The following is a 26,585-nucleotide window of genomic DNA, read 5'->3' on the forward strand; positions in this document are numbered from 1 at the left end:
GGAGAGAAATCAGATTTTGAGCTTAGGTGACTAGGAAAATGGTAGCACTTAGGATGGGGGAGAAGAGTGGGTGAAGCAGTCTTCCTTGCAGCCATAGGGCTCCAGGGAGGAATGGAGTCACTGTGAGGAGCGGGGGATGTGGCATGTTCATCTTTCTCTGACGCTATGGCTGAGAGAGGAGTCTTTGAAAGTCATGCTTGGGAGGTTCTGGCTGACCCTGAGAGCTTCTGGGCACTGGATAAACTTGTGCTGAACGAACAAATGGTCAGTAAGTGGGAGCAGAGCTGGGGGACTGTTCAGTTCCTGGTGAACAGGCAGCAGCGTGAAAAGAAGGGGAAGGAGCTAAAGGAGAGGAAGTGGTTGGAGATGGAAAGGAGTCATAATTGGAGCAAGATCCCAGAGGAAGTAGCAGGAACTCCAGAATGGAGGTTCTCCATAAAACAGAAAACAAAATTCACATTCACCACAGGTTTGGGCCTCGTCAAATCTCTTCCCTCCAAGCTTGAGCCAAAGACTAGGACATCTTCTCTTTTACTGAGTACCTGCTATGCGACAGATACTGTGCCGAATGCTGGAAATGGGAAGGGAAATAATAGTCTCTGCTCGCAAAGAGGAGTCAAGGAGAGGAAGCCAGATGTCAAGAGAGAAGGGCCAGAAAACGTGTGGCAGAGGAAGAAGCAGCGCAGCGCTTGAGAGCACAGCCACTGCAGCTGGCCTGCGCCTGACTCACTGCCGCGTATTAGCTGCATGACCTCCGTGTGCCTCAGTTTCAACGGGAAAATAAGGATAAGAGCACCAACCTCATAGGGCTGTTTTTGGCAATAAATGATTTAAAACGCACAAAGCACTGAGCACGGTGCCTGTCACATAGTAAGCGTGAAATGTGTTAGCGGTTACGATGATGGTGAAAGTTCTTACAGGGTCTAACAACAGCACAAAGGAAGGAAGGGTCATTGTGACCCACGGCATGGGGGCAGAAGAGGTACTTCAGGAAAGGCAGCATAGAACGAGGGGAATTCTTGAATGGAGTCTTAAAATGTTGACAGGAGTTTTGCAGGTTATCAAGGGGGTGGCAGCGAGGGCATTTATGGGCAGAAAAAAAAAGTCAGCAAAGACACAGGGTTGTGCTGCATTCAGAGAACTCATGGCTGGAGCAGACGGGGCCACAGCAAGACGAGGCAGGAGGGAAAGGGCAGGGACGCCATGATAAGGAGCTTGGACTCTTCTTCCTTGTAGGCAACAGAGCCCCCATGGGGAGGGAGGGCACTTTAGTAGGCCGATTCTATCAGCTACAGGGAGGATGGCTGTGGTGACAGGAAGGCCAGTCAGGAGAGCATCCGCTTGCACATGTTCTTCACCACCAGCAGGCAGGTCTGACTCCTTCTTCTCAAACCACCCACTTTCCAGTCCCCTGCCGTGTGCTAGATGCTTCTGGTGACAGTGCGAGTGCTGGGGGAGGGACAGGACGCAGAGGGAGTCCATTAGGTCTAATGTGGAAACCACCAGTGGGTATCCCCCTGCGACAACAGGCTCAGTGCTTCAGATAAAATCTAGTTGGGGCTTCACAGCTGAAACAGACTATCCTCTGCGAAAGCTCTTGCTACCAAGACCCCACTGGAACCAAGACCCCCAGGAACCAAGGTGTGCGGGGAGTGGGGGGAAGGGGGGGGTGCCAGTTCTGCTGTTTCTGGGAAGTGATGAGGAAGAGAGGCTTTGGAGGAAATTGGAATTTGAGCTTCAGAAAGTTACTTGCAGTAATAATAGAATGTCCTAGAGGTGCCACGGAACTGGCTGAATGGGTAAGAGGATTAGTGGCATCAAGGCCATGAAACCCTAGTTGGGAACAGGGATGAAGGGCAAAACGTGGGAGCACTGAGGTGAGTGTCTCCCGCAGGCGCTCGCTCGTGGGGTTGTCTTGAGAAAGCTAAGGCTCTCTCTCTCAGCAGCCACTCTGACACCGTGGGCCTCCAGTGGTTGGCACCAGGCAAGTGCTGTCCCCGTGGAGAGGGCTCCGTTGTCCTTTAGTACTGACCTTTCTGCTCAAGGAGCCCAGTGTCCCTTTGCAGTCCCATCCTTTTCAGCTTGACTTGGACCTGCTCAGGATACTCCCCCTGTAGTCCCTTCCCAGTCCTGCAGCTCAACCCCTACCTTCCTCTCTATCTATCTGTATTAGCTTCATCCTTGAGCATAACTTCCACGCTAGTTTTGGTAAAGATTTTGCTTTCATTAGCTAATTTCTAGAACCACTTTCACCTTAAGACAAAGTTGGTCATTTGCATCTGAACAAATACTTTATGTAGTCAGCATCATCCTAGGAATGTTTTAATTTAAAGTCTGTTAGAGACGAAGAGGCTGGGGTGGGACTGGCTGCGTTGTCAGCAGCAGAGCCGGGGAGAGAGCACAGCGTTGCTGCCCAGTGGAGAAGGCGGCGGTAGAGTTCAGGGTCAGGGTGTCCACCTCTGCTCTTTCCAAGTTGCTCAGCATCTTCCCTCCGGGGCTGCGTTTTCTTCAGCCGCGCTGCCTCTAGGAGGGACAGCAGCTGTGGAGCCAGAGTCTCAGCACAGCGGGATCGGAGGCCAGCTCTTTGTGCCCTTTACACTTAGGAGGTGGATTTCCTTAAAACCCCACAGAGCACTTTGGGGACTCCTTTTTGTTAGGCTGCCTTCTAGCAAATGAGAGAACGTGTGAAAAGAAGCACCCTGCAAACAGCTAAGCACTGTTGTCCTTGCTGTGGTTCGGCCCCCACACAGTCATCGCTCTTGAGCTGAACCACAGCAGGACGTCCTCAGGCTTCTTCACACAAGCCACAGGGACATCAGCCACGTCACAGGCGCCTGCTCTAAGCGCTCCTCCTCTCATCACAGGGCTGCCGGGATGACTGCCACCCCGCTCTGCAAACTGGGCCCATCTCACCCTCATTCCCCCTGGGCTCTAATGCTTTCTGGTAGCTGGGAGCCCAGCTTTTTCTTACCATGTTTATTACTCGGCTCTCTGCTCCTGCCTTGGCTCCCGCTGTCTCTAACAAACGCCTGTGCTGCATTAGGCACCTCCTGTCTTTGTGTACCTTTGCCATTTTGCCCTGAAGGCCGTGGATGCCCTCCACACACACCTGGCCAGCACTACCTGAGGCAGTTTTTTCGGGGTGGGGTAGAAGACTGAGCGCAAAGCTTTCACAAAGGACCTGTTATGACCACAGGAGTCTAGAGCCATCCAGAGGAACACCTGACTCGGTCAGCTGATGGTCACTAAGCAGAGAGCCTTTTGGCCCCCAAAGGTTTGGGACACGTTTCCCACTGCTGTGCCCCCACCCTCCCCTCTCAACTACTTCAAGAAGGTCTCTGAGCCACAGTTCATTGCAACTATCATTTATTAAAAAATATATGTCTCCTTGGAAGGAACACTGGTAAACCAACTAGTGTCATGCTTGCTTTGAATCTCTGCTTTTCTTCCCTGGGAGGGGTAGAGGGTTGAGCATCACTCAGACTACATCACTTAACATCAGAGAAATCAAAACACTCCCAGCTCACCCCCTCCTCCCCAGAGTCATAATCGGACACCACTTTACCCCTCCTGCCTCCAATCCAGTGTACTGCGCAGGTAAAGCTGCTGCCCTTTCTTTACCCACATTCTGGGCCCCACACTTTACAGTTAGCCTCATCATGCCGGTAGGAGAACTGTTAACAGACTTCCTAAATCTGCCTGGTAGCGCTCAAAGCATCTTCGACATGTATGCTTTGCACCGGTTGTAACACGGTGGGCTAGGAAACAACAGGCTCAACCCTGGGGCCAAGCATGTCCACGCTCTTCTCCCCTGGGTCGTGCCTCCAGCGTGGAGATGAGGGAGGCATGGTGGCTTCAAAGGAGCATGGTGGGGCGGGGCCTGGGCCACACCTGCCGCCTGCATTTCTGGTCAGAGAAAAACCCCCTTGACCACAAACACTGCCGTCTGACTCTGGGAAAAAGCAACAGGGTTTCACATCTCAACAGTAAGTGAATTGTAGCTCTACAGCTCAAATTGACAGCATTAAAGTCTACTTTCTTCTTGAAGAAACAGTAAGCTACCAGCTGTTGGTGAGGGATTGGGGTAGGTAGGGCATATGAAGCAGCTGCGAAAAAAACCCAAATCAAACTTTTCATTACGCGGCTGGCCAAGCTCAGGGCCGTCCCACTGTCCCAGCGCAGAGCTGGAAGGCAAGTGACTCCCCGTCCCTGCCAGTGGGCCCCATGACAGGGCCTCGGCTGAGCCCAGCATGTCCCTGGCAGGTGAGTGAAGGGACACGTTACAGTAGGAGGCCCAGCTCCTGTCGGTTCTCACCTGCCCCCACTTCCCTTTCCGCTGACGGGATGGCCAAGCCCGGGTCGCCTAGTCTATCACAAGGCCCGGCTCCTCCAGAACATCATGAGCCTTTAGAACACGGTCAAATTGGATTCTACACATTCACTTAAATAGTAAAAGTAAAATTTGGAAGAATGAAAAGGCTGACACAGTAGCACAACATGGTTTTGGTTTAACAGCAGCTTAAAAATGAACAAAAAGGAAACCTCTCATGCAGACACATCAGGTGGCATAAAACAATTGGCAATTTAATACGTTGGGAGCACCGTTAGCCATTCTCTCGCTCCCCACACGCGGGCCTGACTGTGCCCCAAGGGCAGCATCGGCTCTAGGGTCACAGCTCCAAGCCTCTGGCCCCCGGGCCGAAGCCCTTTCTCACCGTTCTCTGGCTGACCTGACCCCTCCTAAAGAAAAGCCCAGCTCTCAAGAGAATGACCAATGCGGGTGCCCTCGGTACAGCACTTACTACCACTTTCACTCCCTCCCCAACCAGTTGGGATATAAGATGCCATCTGATTGGAATATGAAAATTAAAGCATTTCTCTAATAACACAGTACCATTGATGAAGTCTCCATAGATTTTCTAGTCCAAATGCGTGTGAATATATATATATATTATATGAGAGTGTATAATATATATATATATAATAATTTCTATATATTTTATATAAATTACATATATATATCTATATATAAATAAGATACTTTCTGTCACCATGACCGCGCTGTCCCAAGCCGCGAGGCAGTGTACAGATCGTAGCAAAGCCTGGGAGCCTCTCCTCGCGGGGTGCGCGGGGCTCGCTTCATAAGCCGCGCAGCTGTCCAGTCTGTCTTTCCATCAGTCCTCCTCTCTTCTCTTCGCTTCTGCTTGGTTTTATGAAAACAATGACTCTGATGGATTTGCACCTGTGCTAGTGCTTGGGAAAGGTCCATGCAGGAATGGGCACAGTCACATGATGAGTGAGATGGCATCATCCCAAAAAATAAACTAAAACAAAACAAAAATTTAAAAAAACAGAACAGGACTAGAAAACTCAATTTTTTGGACATATCTAAAAAAGGGGACAAGAACAGTAGTCATCTGTTCTCCCCATGGGGACAGGAATGAAGAGGGAGGAGGGAAGAGGGACTTGGTTTCTTCTGTTCACAATAGAATGGTTGGAGGGGATTCTTCAGAGTTTTTCAGGGGATGGGACCCAAATGTAGTGCCCAGACTGGTCCTCAATGATTTGTTTGATTTTGTTATAAATCTCTTCCAGTGAGTCACCCTGTACAATGGCTGAAGAGGAAAACAGAATTATTACTGTGGTCCACAGCAACCCCCTGCCCCAAACCCTGACAGTCTGGACCATCCCAACTGTCCCACAGCTCAGCCCCGCTCATTCACTAGGCGGCCGTCTGGGAGCCCAGGTCGCTGGGGAAACTGGTGGGCACTGCAGGCCCGGGGCTTGATGTCAACTTGCTAAGACAGTGAGACTGAGCAGCAATTAGTAGGAAAATGTGTTCTTCAGAAATGTTTATTGAGCACCCATTAGATGCCAGACCTTGTAGATCATGCCCCTCTCGGCTGCCATGAGGCCGGCAGCTGGTAATTCTAACGCAGCCTTACCAGAAGATGTGGAAAATCCTGGTTATCCAGAGCAAGAGCTGAAAAAGCCACAATTTCTGGCAAGGTGTCGTGCTCCTGGGGCCGTCACATCTGCTCCATGTCAGAGGTCAACCCGACAAACAAGGACATGGATGCTAACAGAAAAGGGAGCTCCAAGACCCAAGGTATGCGAGGACAGTTATGAATCCTGTCCCCCGGTAACCTTGTAGCACCACCAGCTAGAGTTCACTCAGCACCACCTTGCACACATATGTCCCTGTACTTCAAAAGGTAAGCAACATATTACACAGAAACCTTCCCAACCTTTTAGGAACTGACCCTTCTAAAGTAGGTGACCATATAAACACACACACTGACAGACGACAGCCTGAACACCACGCCAGGGAATCATCATCATCAACAAACATTCACTCAGTACATAAAACATGCAAGGACAAGTGCTGGATGGGGGAGCCTGGGAGGGAGGGAAACAAACTAAAACAGGGAGCCTACAATCTAGGAGGGACATGAAGACGAACAAAAACGATCAAAGGCAGCATTTGGTGATGGTGGTTGATACCAGAAACTGGCTCAACTCCTCTGGCTGGAGGGCACTTGAGTACTTTGGCAATGCTTGAGCTCAAAAGCACCCAGAAATTCTGTGCAAGGTGTCTGGGCCTCTTGGAAACACTCACAGAATAGGTGTCCAGCTGCTCCCATGTTACCCCAGCTGTGCAATGGGGAGACTCACCTGTGAAGTATTCTCCAAACTCCTGCTCCAGTTTCATGGCTTTGTCATAGATCTTATTTGCTTGTTCATATGTCTGCCGTCGGTTCATTTCCCTGCCAAAGACACGGAAGAAAACAGTACCCAAAACTAGGTTCTATGTTTTGATTAACATAAAGGATTGTTCCAGGCTCCCTGAAGAGCTGCTCAGCTGCCCTCTGAGAGCAGCAGCGGCCCAAGGCTCAACATTCCTCAAACCTTCCAGGTTTGAAAGCTCAACCAGGAATACACGCAAGTGCACTCGAATCCAAAGGAGCCCCCAGTGAACAGGGTGGGGTGCAGACATTCCACTGAGCACCCATTGGGTCTTACCCCTGCCCAACAAACCACCTGATTTTTCATTTCCTTTCCAGGGCCCTCTCCTAGCCGAGAGTCTCAGCAAATACTTACATAAGCGCTTCAATGGACTTGGGCTTGATGAAAATGGCAATGGGGTAAAGTTGTGACTGCTGCAGCCTCTTGATAGCATTGCCAGAAACATCTAAGATGCAGTGCTTGCCCTGAAAAAGCAAAGACTGGCATCAGTCCACCCAGTCCCTGTCTACGCCCTGTGCTAACCCAAACATCCACCTGCGGGAAACATGGGGCCACCCAGAGAGGCCTGGAAGATTCTACTTCTGAGGTACCCAGGCTCCACATTTTGCTCCTACTACCCAGACAAGGCCACATGTGAAGCTGCAGGTGGGTGACGCTCTGGGGTGAGTTGCGCAGAGGAGACAGATGCCTCCAACCTGGGGCTGGGAACACGCGGAGTGGGCGTGGCGTTGGTCAGCACTGCCACTGGGTAGGGCCATGTGCTGGAAGGATGAGGATCCACGCAGAACTTTGGCTGCAGCATTTCTGTGCTCCCTTTGAGGGTAATTTCGTAGGGCCACCGCCTCCGCCTCTCTCCTTACCCTCTCTGCAACTGCCCTCACTGACTGGATGCTGGTCCCATAGAGATTATCGTTGAATTGGCCTGCCTCGATGAACTTGTTGTCCTGAATATCCTTCTCCATCTGTTCTCGGGAGACCACAAAGTGGTAGTCTTGCCCATCCACTTCATTATCACGCCGAGGCCGGGTAGTATCTGCAGGAAGAGAGGAAACGCTCTGTGGTGCAAGGACAACGACCTGCCCCAAGCCCCGGAGAGCTGACTTGTTCCCCCCAGCCACCGCCGGGCCCCAGGGCCACTCCAGTGCTTTTCAGATGAGTCGGGGGAAAGAGGCTGGGAAGAAGTTTGTCTTGCCTACATCTCTTCTAACAGCCAGGTTAGAAGCTGGGAGCTATCTGCTTTAGCTTCAACCGGACCAGAAAGGTGGGGTTTCCTGGGCCAAGGTCTGGCAGACAGAGGGTGCCAAACGTGGTACAGGAGCCAGCAAGCCTCACAAGCCGACCAGAGGGCTGCACCCACACCTCGTGGGCTGGGCACCCCCAAGCGCCCAATCGTTCCCAACCACCACGACTCAAACTCCTCTCCAAGGGAGTGAGCAGGCCGGCCTGATGTCTTAATCCTCCCCACATCAGCTTTGGGGGAATGCGTTGCTGCCTAATCTCTTCCAGGGTGGGTTTTTTCTTTTTACATTTTTTAAAACTATTTTTTTAGCTGTGCTGGGTCTTACTTGTGGCATGCGGCATCTTCGTGGCGGCATGTGGGATCTACTTCCCTGACCAGGGATCGAACCTGGGCTCCCTGCATTGGGAGCATGGAGTCTTAGCCACTGGACCACCAGGGAACTCCCTCTTCCAGGGTGTTAGATGCACCCTGTTCCCAGAGAACCCTAGAACCTGGCCGCAGGCCCTTTCCATAAAACATCAGAGCAACAATTCCCAGGGCACCAACGCCTCCCTCCCAAAGATGCCCTGGGCTTTTACGTGGTACACAGGATCCAAATTTATGCGGGAACTCCGAAATCAGGTCATCGTTGACTCTGTCCTTCATTGGGCCCAGGATGATGACAGGCCTTGCATAGTGAACTGGAGAGCAAGCACAGAGACAGTCAGTGAGGCCCCCACCAGATGGCCTGCTGTCCCTCCCCGTATGCCTGGAGCACTGAGGCTCTGGAGCCACTGCTCAGACAGGAGAGCACATCTTCAGCCATTCTGCCTTTTAACTACAAAGACATCAAAGAGCCTTTAATTTGAGAATATCTAAGTCCAAGGCAAGTATGAAACCAGAAGCATCTCCCTTTCCAACAGATTCAGGAGAAATCTCTGCATGGGCACCAACAGCTGAGCAAGGGTTTTCAGAGCAGCCACGGAAGGGAGGGACCGAAGCCTCTCTTTTAGCAGTGGCCACATCCACTGAAAGCGACCTCTGCCATCCTTTTCAATCTGTCCTATCCTTCGGAAAGCATCCCGGCAGCAAGCAAAGGTATAGTGAGGGATGCACGCTGGGTGGCCTTCCCTGTTCTAACGCTAGGAAGAAGTAGATGAGAAGGAGGCATCCAGGGACTGGCTGCCCTCCTACTCCCCCACCTTCACCCCTCTGCCGCCATGGCCAACCACTGGGCCGGGCCCCATGACCACCAGACTGGCTCAAAGGCAAGGCTCTCAGAAGGGGGCTTACTTTCTTGCCGTGTCACTGGCTCATATGACAAAATAGCATCCTCTTGTCCTTCTGCAACAAAAAAGGGAGACATGTTAGCACTTTATCATCTGCCTCCCTGTGTCCTCATCTCCCTACAACGTTCACTTCACCCCCACCTCTGCCAGAAAACAGCCTTGTCAGCTGGTACTTGCTAACACCTGCCCTTGGGCCTATCTACTTCCCATTGGCAAGAAAGCACAGGAAGACCTTCACCGCCCCTGGGACAGGAGTCAGGAGTCCTCTTGTTCAGTGAAATATAGCTGAGCAAAGGGACATGACCCAGAAGCCATGAAGCCTCCACCAAAAGCCACCTCAATTTCTCGGAACTCTTCTTATAGGTAATATTCTACTGTGCTCAGCTGCCTTCTTGCTCTGGTGAGAATCACAGGAAAGCGTCAACTGGTCGAGACACACTGCCTGTGTCCCCTCATCTGCAGGCAAGGGAGTCAGGGCACTCATGCAGGTCCCCAAAGATGCAGCTAAACTTTGCCCCTTTTAAGGGTCTACCTATCTCCCCTTCACTGGAAGAAGCAACCAGAAAAGTGGCACAAGGCTGGGCTAAGGTCCTCAGTGCCCTTTAAGAGCAGTGCTGAGCACTGCTCTCCCCTCACGGTAGAGCTCCATCTATCCTAGCAGTGATGAGCTCTTCCTAAAACAGTCACCAAGAGACGTGGTACTGGGCGCTAGGAGGTCCCAAAGTGGCCGACGGCAGTGCCGGGGAAGGCAACGATATCTGCATCAAGCCCCAGGATGCATTCTCAGGGCCTCCAGCCACAACTCCTGAGAGGCCAGTAGTCCCAAAGTTCATGCGGCTTGAATTGTGGCTTCTCTGGCCTGGTCACAGGATCTCTGAAGGAAAACTGGGCAGTCATCTGGTCATTTAGCCCAGCTAAAAGGTAAGGACACCAAGCCTTAACCCAGGGAGTACTAGTGACCTGGAAAGGCAATTCAGAACAGTATCCCACAGGAGCCATTCTTCTTTTGGTCTCTGAGCAGATCTGTAAAACTGGCAGCACCTACAGCCCATAGTGGCTACGGCAGGGATTTGCTCACTGGCTGCTCAGCCTTCCCAGGGCCCAGGGAAGCTTTTAAGTCAGGTCCTGGCCAGAACTGCAGGGCTTATGCTCTCCCCTTTAATACACAGCCTAAATCCCATCCCATAAGGACAAAATGGCCACAGCATTTCCAGGATCTCCAAGTGTACATGGCTAAAAGAAGCAGTAGCCTCTGAACAGAAATGGCAGCCGTGCAACGCTGGAATGAGGATGGCTGGGACACATGGTAGAGCTACATGACATGGGGGAGAATGACACACACTTACTGGAACTGCTTTCGCTGTCACTGGTGTTGGATGTCACTCCCTCTGCAAGCCAACAAGAAAGAGACTCCGATTCAGAACACACCACTGAGAGGTCACACGCGGCAGAAAACTCAAATGCTCCAAGAGCCAGACACTGAGCTGCCAACCAAGTCAGGCCACGGGAGGCCTGCCACATCAGGCTACCAGCTGGGAGGCACAGCTCCAATCCTGAGCCCCGGCCACCTTGCACTTGTCCCCAGGGCCCTCTGGGGCTGCCAAGGCCCTCCCTACAGACTACCAGCTTCCAATCTTTGGCAGCATCCTCTTCATCTGAATCAGAAGAACTGACTTGGATGGTTTCCAAATCCTATCCCAAAATGCACCTCCCAATGCTAGACAGGCAGTGACAGTAGCAAAGAGAAGCCCAGCGACCAGGCTGCTCTTGAATTTCCTCCCCACATAGAACCCCTGAAGTACAGAATTGTGCACGACTAAGAGGCTAAGCACTGGGTTGGTTGAGCAATCAGCAGGGAATGACGTGTTGGCCAATGGGTGGAACCAAGAGCCCTCCTGCTGCTGCTACCTGGAAAGAGGGCTTGGCCCCAGCGGTGAAAGGGGATGCTCCTCCGTCCAGGAGAAGACAGACACGTCACAACACAGAGACAACAAATGAAGAAGAACACTGGGAAGACAAGACGATCCTCCTGTCTCAGACTGTCGGGGCCTCCCCGCATCTGAGCGGGCCCAGCAGCCGCACTTGCAGGAGGCACAGAGCACAGTTTGGCCCAAAGAAAGCCCATCGCTCCCAAGACGACAGTCGAATGAAGATGGAACATGGAAACAACGAACTATGGAGTGAGACACTGCTCGTTTCAGCCAAGATGACACTATTCCAGACCGTGATATGCTGTGGCCCCCAGGAAGGACTGGCTGAGTCACCACCCATGCTAGTTCCTGAGCAACCCCCCGATGAAGCTCCTTTACCCTCACGCCTTTATTACTTATGGAAGCAGAGTATCCACTAACAGAACCTGCCCGGCACGGCCGCATGTGTGTGCACGTGCCTGTGTGCACAGCAGGGAGGCTAAGGCCCTGTCATCTAGGTCCCTTCCTTTTTCAAGTCTAGGATTATTTTCCAGAGGGGAGAGGTTGGTCAGGGTTTTCCCAAGCTAAAGCACTAAATATATATAGTCCAGAAAATGCTGTCGAGGCTCCCACCTGCTCAGCCCCTTAGAGATGCTCTGTGGGGAGCCAGCCCACAGCCATCTCCTGAGGCCCCTGAACCTTCTGGGACATCCCAGATGTACGCTGGGTAAAGGGCTTCACGGTACTCTTACCCCCTGTTTAGAGAGACTGAAACAGCTAATTCTTAAGTCCAATTCTTTAGTGCTGCGTCACTGGAAGAAGAATACAACAGGCGGGCACCCCTCACCTCAACAATAGGTTAGAGATGAGCTGAGTGGTCACCTCTGGAGAAGCACTTCTTGCCCCCCCTCACTTATAAGGTGGGATGCCAAGACGGCTCCACACCATTTCAAGGTACAAAAGGAAAAAAAGAGACATGAATGATAGGCTTTTATTAGGGTACCAGGGATCCAGAGCAAAAGTGTGACATTCAGAGCCACTTCTAATTCCTCCTGCTGTGGTACCAGTTCTCACAAATTCTCTCACTGCCCTCCCCTCCGCCCTTTGCCCTCACCCATGTCCCCTATACCCCAACCCCAGCAACTCCACTCATGCCAGAAATACAGTTAACAGTATGTAAGTTTGACTTACTCAGGTTCTTTGCTCCATAATAATCGTCACTTAACCCAGGGAAGTCCTAATTTCACAGACAGCAGGACAAAGTGGGAGGGAGGGAGGGAGGGAGGGAGGAAGGGAGGGAGGGAGGGAGGGAGGGAGGGAGGAAGGGAGGGAGGGAGGGAGGGAGGAAGGGAGGAAGGGAGGAAGGGAGGGAGGGAGGGAGGGAAGGAGGGAGGGGGGGAAAGAATTGGGGAGAAGACAGAAAATAGAGAAAAAAGACAAGGGGAAGGAAGAATACAGAGCCAGGTGAGCATCAGTGACAGAAGTATGAAATACTATGAAGACCTATAAATATAGTCAGGTTAAGAACTTTGCTACAGAAAGAACATCCCAGGTCATATATGATACCTGGACTTCATGCTGCCCAATTTGCTGCCAAAAGGCCCTGGAGCGGATGACCTTTTTGAGGTGGTCTATATATAGCCTACAGGCCGACAGGACAGACAGGTGACTTACCAAGGCTTGGAACACCTGCTTTGACTAAGTGTGTAGTTACACAGCCATCTCTGCTTTGCCCCTGAAATCACCATTTCCCTCTGAGGGTGAATGAAAAGTCAAACATCTATGTGTGGCAGACAGGCTGGCAGAATTATCATCATCCCAAGGAGCTTTCGTCCAATACTGACTGACTCACTCTGTCCAAACCCTTCAGGGAAAGCTTCGTGCAGTCTGAGGTGTGGGCTTCCAAGCTGACCTGAGTTCTGCAGACCACAGGGGATGAGCTCAGCTTCTGGAGAATAAGCACTAGGCAGTTTCAACGCTTATCCAGCAGCCACTCCCCTCCCCCGTTCAGCTGGGCCGCCCAACAGCGAAGCCTCCCCAGGCTGGGCTCAGCACGGAAGTTCTGGAATTGTCTGGTGAACGAACTATGGTGACCTCACCTCAGGCCTCTGTCTCAGACCGTCTCCTACTGCACCTAGTGCTCCTTATTGAGCTACCCAGAACTGTGAGCCCTAACCTGCATCTGGATGAGGGCACCCTTGTAATCTACTAGCTGCCACCCCAGACACTGATGACCTATGTATCCCATGACCATGAAACATGCTGGCCTAGAAAAAGGACATTCCCTATCGGACGAGTCAGTCTCCTGCTGTCCCAACAGCTCAGGACCCCGAGACCCCTCCTTGTGAGGCAGAAGAGGAGAGGTTTACAATTCACCATGAGCCATGCGAGAAATACTTTAGCAGCCTGACCTGGTATTTAAGGTTAGGGTGAGAGCAGTTAATTTCTGAGGCACATGGTAGAAAGAGAATATTTCTCAGGATGGCAAGTTCATTCAGCCCAGCTTTATGGCCTTTTCTATCAAACCAGCTTTGTGTTGCTCAATAAACCTTTATTTGGACAATGTTTAGTAAACCCCGTTCGGTGTCAATTCGTTTAAGCAAGAAGGATTTTATTTTGAAAGCTGGCTCTGTAACACTCTGGGAAGACAGTGAGTCTGTTAGAGCTGTGTGAACGTCCCTAGGCATTACACACATATGCACGTGCGTGTAATTCAAGAAGTAGGCCCAACTCCAGGTGTCCAGGGAAGAAAAGGCTCTTCTCTTGACATAGATGAGTGAAGATAAGGGAAAGAAAACACAAGAGGAAGAAGCCAGGAGAGCAACACCGAGTCCCTAGACTTGGTTTTCTTGAAAAACCATTTTTCTGAACTTGACCCTATAGCTGATAACCGCTCATCACCACCACAGCAGAGCTCAGCCATGCACTCCCAATGCCAGTGCCAGCGACTTTCTGGTGGGCAAGCCCTGGAACCAGTTCTACCTCAGAGCCTCCAACATTCTTTCAGAGCGAGGAGCTGGACAAAAAAGACCCAACGTCTCCCTGTGCAGACCAATTTCTACCCTGACTCTGCAAATAAGCAGGTACACACACACACACACACACACTCACACGCATGCACACATGGCGGATAGACGGGGGACCGACACACACGGACACATACACACCCACACCCATACCCACACACACTTTCCCAGTCTTCGGTGCAAATGAGGAAGAGAGGGCGGGGCTGTGGGTGGCCTGCTCTCTGTTCCCTGCTGCTACTTACGTTCCTGTACGCTGCTCTCCTGGGCCATGTTTTCTTTGCTCTTGTAAAATGGAAACTTTCGAGAGAGGCGGAAACTCTTTTTACGTTTCGTTTTGATCGACTGTGAAAGAACATGAACATGGAGGGGAAGGACAGAAGAAAAAAAAAACAGAACAATGGATTTTAAAGCATGCAAGAAAAACTAAAATGGAGACAATGGTGAGCTAAACAAAAGACCATCTCTCACAAATGGAGTCTATGAGATTAAATGAAAGTTGATGTAAGAGGAAAATTATGTTTACAGGAAAATGTTGTAGGGATGTTAGAGGTTTCTACCTAATCCAGACTCACAGCACTCACTGGTACTTCCTAAAGGATAAAGGTCACTGTAGCCTCCTGGACACATGCCCTAAGGTGCCACTGATACACACAGAGTCATCTACTCCGTGTCTCTCTTCCCTCTACCGCTCCAGAAGTTCTTTGGCCTGTGAAGCTCACAGAAGAAAAGGGGTGAATGGACAGAGCCCTCATGCCTCGTTCGGTCTGAAGGGCGGTCGGAGCTCTGGGGCTGGCCTTGCTGGCTGGATGACAAGGCCAGGCTCTGTTCAGGGTCCCCACAGCTCCGAAAGGGTCTACAGCCAGGGAGACACCCACAAGTGGTTTCATGTGCCCCAAGAAAGTCAGCCTTCCAAACAGTCCAACTCCAACACATCTTCAAGAGCCAGTTACCCAGGGGGAAGGAGTATACACTGGCTGTAGAGGTTGGGTGCCCGCTCTCTCTGCTTTGTGAAAAGCAGTCAGTATTCTGACAGGACAGAGCCAGCGCCCTGAAAAAGAGATATTCTTTTGTGCTCGCCAGTTTTCTTATCCACCAGACAGACTTCAAGCTTCTTATGCCTCTTCACATGTGGCTGACTTCCTTGGGGATCCCCACTTACCCTGTTAGACTCAATCATCCCCGTCCTGGCATGAAACTTCACGGTTTTCAATCGAGCCCTTTCTTTCTTTTCCACCCTGTTTTGGAGTCAGAAAGAAGTCCTGTTACTGCCAGTGCATGGTCTCAGCAGTGGGCTGCAGTGGGCACAGCAGCCATCTTTGACTCACTGAATCGTAACCATGTCCTGAGCACCAGCTCTCTACCAAAAAGGAGTAATAAAGCACATCCACTGCTCTCAAGCAACTTATAGTATAATAGGTAAAAAAGAAATCAATACCAGGAACAGGGGAAGGAAAACCTCTCTCATGATCATGACGACTCACCTCTTCTTACTGGGGATCACACCAATTTGCTCACTTTCTCCATGGGGGGTCACCAGTCTCGCCTGCCACCACTCATCATCAGAGGCGTTAATGACATGTAGAATGTCACCATAGGAGAAGCTGAGGCCTTGGCTCGGCAGGCAGCTGTCCCGAGTCCGGTCATAATCAAACAAGGCCCTGGAAACAAACAGTGAAAGATGAAATGGTCATCTCAACCCTAAATAGGTGGAAGGATGGCAGAGGAAGGTCAACCCAAAGAGCCAGCACACACCCAGCAGCCTTACAGCAGACCAGAAGGAATTCTGTGGGAGACTGCATCCTTCTTTCAGTCTTGACATTGTAAATATCCCATTCTCCCAACAAGGGGCATAAGGGAAAACAATCTTTCACGAGTCCCATCTCCTCCCAGCTTCTGGACATGAAGTGTGAGTCCAAAGCAGAACACCCTCGCTAGTCTTCTCCCTCAGCCACGCCCTAGGGAAACAAGTTAGTTCTGCCAATGGGCTGTCTCAGTTTACAACAAATCTTTAAAAAGTAGTTGAAGATAGGACACAAAAATGTTAACTACAATCCCAAACAATGAATGGTAAATGCTGTAGAAATACAAAAGAGAAAAGGGCCGTGCATCCTGGGGCAGCGAAAGAAAAAGCTGAGGCTGATGTTGACCCCGCACAAGGATAAAGTTGAAGGGGCCCCTCTAAAGAAGTCTCCCAGTTCAGTCTCTCTCTCTCATATACGGGGAAACGGAGGCTCAAGGAGGAAGAATAATTTGACTGAGGTCACACACCAAACTAACTGGGACAGAAGCCAGGTCCTCTGATAAGACATGCAGAGTAAAGATTAAAGGGGAGGGTAGGAGAAGGTGGGGAGAGAGCTATTCCATCTAGGCTTGAAAAAAAGGAGGAGACCAGCCTGGTTGCAGCTGAGAGTCATGGAAAATGAGGCTGGAAATAAAGGTCTGGTGCCAATTTTGGAAGGTCTTGAATAGACCTGATCTAGTGACCCCTGAAGATTCGGGAGTAAGGAAGTGACACATCCAAAGAGACTTAGGAACATTAATCTGACCTCATATATGATGAGATAGCAGGGAAAGGGGGCGGATTTGAAGGAACATTTAAACCAAAGCTGCAAGCTCAATCCTTCAGGATAGACTGCTGACTTCGGCTCTGGTGAAGCTGGTACTTGACAGCAGAGCTCCCCTGCTCAGGGAACAGACACATCTACACGAAAGTGTCTACTTTTCTCATCCACTGGATCTCTCCTCATACGCAGTCACCACAAATGGGTGATTTCAGTGAAAAGTTTGTATTTTTCTACTTGTAATCTAGGCTCTGTCTTCTTCATATTCTCTGTTAACACCTTTGCACATACAGCCCAGCAGATTTCCCAGAACTAGTTCCAAGACTTAGACTTCTACCTGCAATACAGTGGTCTGTGGCTCAGAGGGAAGCTGCAAAGTAAAACATACTATTTCCCCATGTGCAGGCCGGCCCAAATGAAATGCAGAAGGTCATAAAACTGTGGAGCGTGAAACACCCATCTACATCTTAAACTTCTTAAAATGGAATCCTTAAGAAGTCACTGTCAGAGTATTTGAAAATGAAAATACCCAAATTCTGACCCAAAACCTTTTATCTCCCTCAATTTACACACTCAAAGCAATAAGGAGAGAGGCTGAGGTCAGCAGATTAAGGAGGCCCTCCATCCCCAAGGTTCTTTCTGGGCTTTGTGTGATAGAATCAAATCTGAACACGTCTGCACTGCATTCAAAACTGAGTGTCCTAAAGCAAGGAAGCTATTCTGTCAGAGCTTCCTACGAACACGTGCATGGTGAAGACCTTATCTTAAGTGACAATGAGAAACACTAAATGTCATTATGGGCTTCAAAGATTAAAACAAATATAGTAAGGAAAAGAACAGAGCTTGGATTCCGCACAAATTAGTTTGGGGAGGGAAGGAAGAAGATGTTGAAATGAGTTAGGAGAGATTAGGATGAGGCTGTAGAAGATTAGAAGGGAGAGTTTACTGGTTACAAGTTTAAAACATAAAAGGGACAATCCAATATATATTTTAGCACCTCACAGAACCATATTGACCTTTGGCAACAGCAGTAAGAAGCTGGAGTACATACAGTAAAGTTGATGTAAACATTTTCTGGATGAGGAATCCAATTATTGGTAATTGATTAAACGTCTGAGATTTAAATAAAACTAATAGGTCAGTTTACTTCCAAGATGAATTTTGGATACTTTACAATATTAAAACACATAACACGAGCTAAGTAAAAACAAAATAAGCACAGATCCAAGGCAACAAGAATGCCAGCAGTTCCCACTGCCTGTCAGGAATGGAACTGTTTGGTTTGTTTTTAAACCACAGGCATGTGTTCCTTTTACGACTTTCAAAAAATGTAACTCAATTTAAAAAGGAACTGCTTTCAAATATTTTAGCTGTTTCTTTTTCTTTTCTAACATATTTCTAAACAACTGCTTCTTCTTGCTTTGTTTTTTACATTTTAGACATTATGTATCGGTCTTCTATAGCACTCACCCATTCTTTTTCCCCTGCCCTCCCAATTTAGTTACATCACATTTTTTTGGTTAAACAATATTTAATTTTACATCATTATGTAAGTGGTGTTCATAGATGACTACCCCTCCTTTCCTATAAACTTTTTCTATTGTTGTTTTTTTTAAAACAAATTTGTTTATTTATGTTTGGCTGCGTTGGGTCTTCGTTGCTGCGTGTGGGCTTTCTCTAGTTGCCGCGAGAGGGGGGCTACTCTTTGTGCTGGTATGTGGGCTCCTCATTGTGGTGGCTTCTCTTGTTGCGGACCACGAGCTCTAGGCGTGTGGGCTTCAGTAGCTGTGGCACATGGGCTCAGCAGTTGTGGCTCACAGGCTCTAGAGCGCAGGCTCAGTGGCTGTGGCGCACGGGCTTAGTTGTGCCACAGTATGTGGGATCTTCCCAGACCAGAGCTTGAACCCGTGTCCCCTGCATTGGCAGGCGTATTCTTAACCACTGCACCACCAGGGAAGTCCTCTATTGTTTTTTTTCCTGGTGGAAATAAATGCCTGATTTTTCATTTGACTATATTTCTACATCCCTATTATTTTGTAACTCCCTTATTTAACACATAGAAGGCTATTTAGATTTACTATTTCTTTTTGTTACAGTTAAAATATTCGAAAGCAGTTACCTTTGTGTAGCAAGAAAGGGGGTGAATAGGCAAGGGATTAAATTTTTTGCATATGCTATTGTAATATTTGACATTTTAAACTATCCATATGCATTAATTTCATTAAAAATTAAATTAATAAAAGCTCATTATAGAATATTTGAAAAATATAAAGCCTAAAAATCACATTTAATGTAACTTAGAAGTAATTCTTCATACTGTTGTGGTATTGTATAATATTGCGTAATAAACACACAAATCAAAAAGTACATATTTCTCTAAGTTACAAACATGGTGTGTATACACAATTTTGCAACCTTACTTGTCACTTGAAATTGTATCATTAATATTTCCCATATCATTGACTATTCTTCAAAACTAATATTTTAAATGATGATACAATAGTCTGTTCTTAAGGATACTCATTAATTAAGCAAATATTTATCAGCATCTAATATGAACAGACACCACTGTTCTAGGCACTTTTAAAAAAGAAAATAAAAAGGGCTGGGGGAGTCAATAAACCAGGCACCTGACTTGAGTCATTTACTTCAGATGAGGAACCTGTTTGGCTCTAAGTTCCCTGGCAAAAAAAGGCAATTTTCCAATAAAATGTAGTACCTAAGTTTACCTACATTCTATCTGATGAATTTGTGAATGAGCAATAGTGAACAACAGAATGGACAATGCTTTTTTTAAACGATGATTTTGTTAAAAACATAGCAGCCTAAAACTTGAATTTGAAATTCTGAACTACAATATCATTCTCAGTTGAGAACGTAAAAGGTGAATTGACAAGAATTTCCTTTTCTATCAATTGGAACAGCAAATGAGAAGAGCTCTGCAGAACACTGAAACCTCAAGGGTCATTTCACCCCACTTCCTATCTAATAAAGGAAATTCCTTTGATATTCTCTAAATTTCTTTCCAGTGCAAACATTTAATGAGTCTGAGTCCTTCCTAGGTCTTCTCTACCAGGCTAAACATTCCTAATTCCTTCAACAGTCCTTCTTCCATTGTCATGATCTTGATTTGTTTTCCAAATCTCCTCCTGCTGAAATTTTGTCTGACTAAGAGCTTGAAAAGTACCTCATAGACAATGAAAACCAGTCCCAGAGATGCACAGGGCCTCATCTTAGAGTTGTATGATGGTTAACTCTCAGACCAGGGCTCTTAAATCTCAGAAAAATTTTGTGAGGTCTAAGTCACGGTCACATTTTTAAAAAAGAAAAAAAAAAGCTAACTGTCCACTTGGCTATGTCTGGAAAATATCTTTCTTCCATTATTTACATACTCACTGAGTCTACTTTGGGGCACTGTGTTTGACAGAAGGGAGATATAGAAGCAAAATGAGTCTTGGCCTTGTGGAGTATGCTGACAGTGTGTCATAGCGAGAGGCACAAGGGCAGGACAAACCAAGGCCTAAAAGCCTTCAGAGGGAGCATAGGTCACAGCAAGCTTGGGGAATCTATGGGGAGGTGTTAACTTTGAACTGGGCCTCCTCGATGACGGTTCAGATTTCAAAGACAGAGATGGGGAGAGGCCCTTCCGGCTAGAAGGAACAGCATGAGCAGAAGCTCGGAGGCAAGCAGCCCAGGGTGTGTACCGGGGTCAGCAGCACCCACGTTTGGCCTCACCGCAGGGCACTCGGGAGAGCGGTTGGCCAGGGCCTGCCTGTGGACAGCCTGGAGTCCAGCTAAGGAGTCTGGCATTCATTTAGGAGGCCTTGTGTGACCGACTTCATTGCCTCACTTTTTCTTTTTTTTTTTGCTTTTTTTTTTTTTTAAATCATTACCAGGCTGGTGACGCAGTGGTTAAGACTCCACGCTCCCAATGCAGGGGGCCCGGGTTCGATCCCTGGTCAGGGAACTAGATCCCACACGCATGCTGCAACTAAGAGTTCCCGTGCCACAACTAAGAAGCCCATGTGCCGCAACTAAGGAGCCCACGTGCTGCAACTAACACCTGGTGCAACCAAATAAATTAAAAAAAAAAAAATCATTACCAGGCTAAACTTTCACGTGGGAAGTAATCCAGTAAAAGAGAACAAGCCTGAGTAGTAAAGTCAGACCACCTTTCAAATGACATGTATTTCATGTAATAGGAAAAAGTATGCAAATTAGACCTTAATAAATTTTGAAAAAATATTGACTACCTACCTAAGATCTTTAAGAGGCATGCTAAACTGTGGCCTTCTAGCAATAACAGTCTCTCTTAGGAACAGCCTAGAAGCCTAAGGAAGTGACAGGGATTGGCACCTTGTTACAAATGCCTCTAGTCAAAGAGGATCAAAGAACACCTTTCTCCACAACATGAATATATCCTCCTGCCCGCCCCTTTTTATCCTTAGGGCAAGCACTAAGGAAAGTCAAGGCAGTAACGTACCTCCCCTTTTAAATCAGACTGAACAACTGTCCTGGAGCCAAAATCCTACACATGCAGGGCCCAGATGACACAGCAACCAACCTTTTCAACCTCTGACTCAAACCAAGAGTGAGCAGAAAAAAAAAAGCAACACCTGTTTTCTCCGGACACCTAAAAAAAGACCATAATTAACTACTCCGTCACCTTGGTCCCATCTCATGTGTGTGAGCTTATTGACAAGATGGTGTGTTGGGAGACTAGAAGCCTCAGAAACTCCTTATCCTTCCTGGGTGCAAATATAAAGAATCTCATGGGGGCCTCCAAGTTAAGGACTGGTCAGGTCAGAAGGAAACACTATGTCGGGAAAGAACAAAGCTTATGGAAATATTACCATCCACAGCCTAAGATCACAGAGAGTGGTCTACATAGAAGATTATTGACTTCAACCCTGAATATGTTCTCCTTGGTTATGGCCATGTACGTCTGTGAAGCAAAGGAGAGCCAGATCTTGGGTTTTCCCACAACTTCTCAAACATCATGGCCAGGCCAGAAAATACTGATTTATCTTGAGAGCAGGGTAAAGAGCATGTCCCAGGTAAAATGTGGCACGTAAAAACAGAAAGTGGGCGATGAAGCCACCTTCTGGAGCCAAGTCACAGCAGCACGAAAAGCAGATGCTCACTTCCCAGGGTCTGCAGGTTGGAGTTCCCAAGCTAAGTTTCAGCGCGGCAGCTTTAAATGCCGCTGCCTGTCTTTCCTAAGGAGAAGGTGTTGTCAAAGGTCTTGAAAGATATGTTGTTTAAGTGGTGACCTTTCAAATAGTATCCCCTAAGAGCTGCCCACAGGGATGATGCACACGCTCCAGAGGACTTTGCCTAATCTTCCTTTCAGCTGGGACCTCACTGCCAAGCGGGAAAGCAGGAATATAATCAGCTCAAAGTAAACAGATTACCAGGCCCAAAGTCTCTGCAGTTCGGGTCCTAAAATTTAAAGTTTAGGGTCTGAAAGATTCAGAGAAATCATACGCATCTGGCCCAGACACCCTGGTGTCTTAGTGAACAGGAATGCAAAGAAAATGGCAAATACCGAGGAAACCGGTCAGGCAGGTTTCTCAAAGCAAAGTAAACAACAGCACTTCAGCACTACAGCCTCAAAGGCAAGTAGCTGCTTCCATGTACTCAGCTAGTAGTGTGCCCACCTCTTTGCCTGTGGACCCAGCCATCTGTCTGGCCTGGGAGGCTCTGCCTGTCCCCTTGCGCCATCAGCAGCTCCTCTGAGGCCCAACCCAAGTTCCACCCTTCTCTGTGACCCTGCCCACTCCAAATTTCCTTCTTCCAAATTCATACTACGTATTTAGCAGTGATCTTTCTTTATATTTTCTGTTTATTGCTATTTAACTCTTGCAGTTTTCTAATCTTTCATATTATATCCCTTTGGGGAAAGCCCTTTGAGGACTGAGGCCACGTATGATGCTCGTGAATGGTGGATGAGACCAAGCTGGAGCAGGGAGCACAGAACACCCTCCCAGTTACTATCCTGCAGTGTTCTTCCACTGTATATCCCTCCCATACCAGTTGGGAGACATCGATTTCTTCCTTTGGTCAGTGTTATGGGCTGAATGTTTGGGTTCCCCCCTCCAAGTTCATTTGTTGAGGCCCTAACCCCCAATGTAATGGTAATTGGAGGTGGGGCCTTTGGAAGGCAATTAGGTTTAGATTAGGTCACGAGGGAGGGGCCCTCATCCTAACATTAGTCCTTTATGAGAAGAGGAGGAGACAAAGAGACCTGTTTCTCCTCAGAACACACCCAGGAAAGGCCACACGAGGACACAGCAAGAAGGTGGTCATCTACAAGCCAGGAAGGGGGGAGGGGGCTCACCATAACCTGAATTTGCCAGCACCTAGAACTTGGACTTCCCAGCCTCCAGAACTGTGAGGAATAAATGTCTATTGTTCAAGCACTCAGCCTATAGTATTTTGTTACAGCAGCCCAAGCTGCCTGAGACAGAAAGTACCAGATAAAGGGCACATATTACTTAAAAATTCAGCAGCCCCTCCCTTGCCTAGTCCATCTAAAGGATGCACAGAGAGCTGTAAATCGGCCCTTGACCTTAGTGCAAGAGTTAAAATTTCTCGCAGCTCCTGAAGAGCAACTCAAAAGTCCAAACTTGAGTACTCAGATAGACACAAGGTGGGTCATCACAGGAGGAGCAAGTGCAGCTGGCAGCAAGTCAGGAGTCCCTTGCACACCTTGAAGAAGGGAACATGGAGAACAGGGGAGGGCACTCTTCTCCTTAGTCTACCTCAGAGTCTCAGGCCTTAGAGAGCAATTATGAAGTTAGAGGGGCATTCACAGACCCACAGTGTGTGAATATTCAGGGTTCACAGCACCTGTTGGATCAGCTGAGGGGATTACAAGTCCAGGACTGGTGTCTGTATATGATCCAGCAACAGGCAGTTCCAGAATCACTGATACAGGAAACTATCCCATCCTCTGGTAGCCCTGAACACTACATAAATTGTGGTTGCTTTTTAAGATGCGGATTATCATCACTCCCAAATTCTGTCAGATAGTGAAGCCTGCCAATATTACCTCGCTGGCATCTTAATCCACTACTGAAACTCACTAATGAGCAAGACAAAGTTGGGCTCCCCCGAGCACCACCCTGGGCTAAGCACAGAGCAGTGTACAATTAATGTCTGCTTGTGAAGAAGAAGGAGCACCTTCCAGCCTTCTTTGATGACCAAGCCAATATTTCTGACATTTTTTTGGACATTGTTTCTTGAATCAGGACTACAGATGGGGCATGACTTCCTTCCTAGAGTGGGAAGAAAACTGGGATGGCAGATGGCCAGCCAGAAGGCCGGGACTCCCAAAATGCCTGATGCTGTCCTGTGACTGCAAAGAATGTAGCCAGGCTAGCCGGAACAGACTTTCAAAAGCTATTTCTACAAATGTACTATCAAGCCTCTTGGCAAGCTTTGGAGGATAAGGTCTTTTGTTCATTCATGAAATAAATAAATAAACTAAATACAAGTGTAGAACTTGGAGGTCTCGGGAACTCTAACCTACCCTGTGTCTTTTTACTACCTTCACATCAGAATGGCCTGAGTTAAACATCTAATCACCCTGACCCTGAGCAAAAGGCTCAAGAGAGGCATACTTTGTGGACTTTTCTAGTGTGGAAGGCAAATTAACCAGCAGAGCAAAGGCCCTAGACTGGGCAGAAAGAGGGGCTCTGTTCACCCTGCCTATACTATTTAAGAGGTGTTTCTATAGTATGGTGAAGGGTGGGGAGGGCCTTTCCATTAAGTCACTAGTGACTTTAAAACCAAGTTTCATTTTCCAAACACTGCTATCTTTCCTTCTTCCTCCTGCTCCCCGCTCCACAAATCCCATCTCCCCTGTGGTTAGTGCGGCTGCAGCTTCCTAAGGCTTCACCTGCTACAGCCTCGGTGCAGCTGCAAGAGGGTGTTATTTGCTTCAAAACAGCTTTGCAACCCCATGCACACGAGAGGAGGATAGAGATTCAGGGGAAGGGAAGGGAGGAGGAGCATGTCAGAAGGGGAAACAACAGCAAACAGAATTAGAGGTGAAATCCCACTGTAAAGGGTTCCTTCACTTTAACCACCTGCTGCGTAGTATCATCTGTGTGGATGGCAAGCTGCTGGAGGGCGGGAACCACGTCTACCGCTTCCTTGAATCTACCGCCACAACCACGCCCAATTTCTCAGGCCCATGCTTTACTGCTTTCCACGTGGCAGGAGCTAAAGTAAGTGTAATGTTCAGTTGTTCGAGTGAAACAGAAATAAATGTCTATTGTGACAAACAAGTGGTCATTCCTAAGCATTATGACTGCTTGTTAAAAACATACATTTCCCCAAACCTGGTGAATCTAAATCGATAGAAGAAGAGCCTGGGAATCTGTACTTTTACTAGCATGCCAGCTGATTCCTATCAGCAAGTTTGGGAAATGATGAGAGAGCTCTAGTCAGAGCCAGGTTCAAATTCCAGTTTTGGAACTTCTTAGCTGTCTAACTGGAATCTCAGTTTTCTCACCTGAAAAATAAGAATAATAATGCCTACTTCGTAGCATTATTAAAAGGATTTTAAAAGCAATTTAAAGAGAATGTTTAAATGTTTGTTCCCGTAAATGTTTGTTTAAAATGTTTGTTTGTTCCCCTTCATCCTGAAGACACTGGGAACTACTAAAAGCCTCTGAGCAGATCTTTAGCTTCAACCCGCTCTGCAACACTCAGACAAATGGCTGCCCAGCCTCTTTGGTAACACCTCCAGTGACAAAGAATAAAATTTACTATCTCCAGAAGCAGTTCATTCCACTTTCAGACAGTTTTAATCATAAGCTCTATCTTCCTTATGTTGAGTTGAGATCTGCCTTGGGTGACAGAACAAATCTAATCCCTTTTCCACATGATAGGGTGACACAATTAGTTTAGATAAGGAAAGTAAGGAGGATGAGTAGGTGTGGGGGTCCATTTGGAACACACTGCTTGTTTGAGGCACTGGGAGGGCAGCTCCAGTCACGTGTGCAACAAGTGGTTGATATGTGGGTCTGGAGTTCAGTAAAGAGATCAGAGTTGTCATTTACACAACAGGATTTGAAGCTGTGAACATAAATGACATTGCCATTTATGGGGCAGAGCTAATGAAACGTATAGAGGAATGGTCAGCAAGGTAGAAAGAGAGCCTTTAAAGAAGAAAGCCGGTAATACACAGAAACAAATATGAAGAGATCAGACCAATGGCAGAGAATCAGCGAAGCAGTCACTACTGACAGAGTTGGGCTTCTGCCCCTCTGGAGCCTTTCAGAGTTGCTTGGAACCATACCACCATGCTGATAAGCAGATGCACACTTCCTTTCCTATTGAAAGAGAAGCAATTTGAAGCAATAGCAGCAGCAAGTACAGACGACTGCAATATTTCCAAGCCTGGATGCTAAGACCAGTTTCTCCAAATAAGGCTCCCATGTTCCTATCTTTGGGGGGAAACACTGCCTAGTACAGTCCCTCCTAGAGATTGATCACAGTAAAGAACCCTATTTTCCTCTGTTTAATCCTGCATTTGCCCAACTTACTGAACCACTGATTTTTCACACAATACTTAACATCTTGAGGAGCTAGTGTTTCCTGGCACATAATGTGGCAAATGTGGTGAGAAGAAGAGAAACAAGACAATAGTTTAAGGGACTATTGGTAATCAAGGGAATTTCTTTTCTTTCCTTATTAAGAATGGAAGAACCTTGAATATACTTAAATGCTGAACAAAAGGAAGCTACTGTAGAGTAAAAAAAGGCCAAAAACAGGCACAAAAAGCAATAGAGCGAGCCAGGCTTCAGGCTTTGGTAGAGGGT

At 48.0% G+C, this 26,585-nt stretch overlaps 1 protein-coding gene across 4 annotated transcripts in view; it reads right to left on the reverse strand.

The window, feature by feature from the left end:
- Positions 1-3,357: 3,357 nt before the first annotated feature.
- The window catches only part of DLG3 (discs large MAGUK scaffold protein 3), a 56,644-nt gene continuing 33,416 nt past the window's right edge, over positions 3,358-26,585 (reverse strand). For 3 of the 4 annotated variants that reach the window (XM_060002426.1, XM_060002428.1, XM_060002429.1), the window contains 10 exons: positions 15,673-15,849; positions 15,351-15,426; positions 14,434-14,533; positions 10,602-10,643; positions 9,260-9,310; positions 8,566-8,667; positions 7,608-7,780; positions 7,102-7,211; positions 6,676-6,767; positions 3,358-5,615 (listed from right to left, as the gene is read on the reverse strand). In XM_060002426.1, coding sequence (XP_059858409.1) covers positions 5,509-5,615; positions 6,676-6,767; positions 7,102-7,211; positions 7,608-7,780; positions 8,566-8,667; positions 9,260-9,310; positions 10,602-10,643; positions 14,434-14,533; positions 15,351-15,426; positions 15,673-15,849 — 1,030 coding nt within the window. In that variant the 3' untranslated portion in view covers positions 3,358-5,508. Of the gene's footprint in view, positions 5,616-6,675; positions 6,768-7,101; positions 7,212-7,607; positions 7,781-8,565; positions 8,668-9,259; positions 9,311-10,601; positions 10,644-12,356; positions 12,403-14,433; positions 14,534-15,350; positions 15,427-15,672; positions 15,850-26,585 lie in introns of all 4 variants that reach the window. The other variant, XM_060002427.1, reaches the window with a different exon arrangement.

The sequence above is a fragment of the Delphinus delphis genome, chromosome X, assembly GCF_949987515.2.
Source record: "Delphinus delphis chromosome X, mDelDel1.2, whole genome shotgun sequence".
NCBI lineage: Eukaryota > Metazoa > Chordata > Mammalia > Artiodactyla > Delphinidae > Delphinus > Delphinus delphis.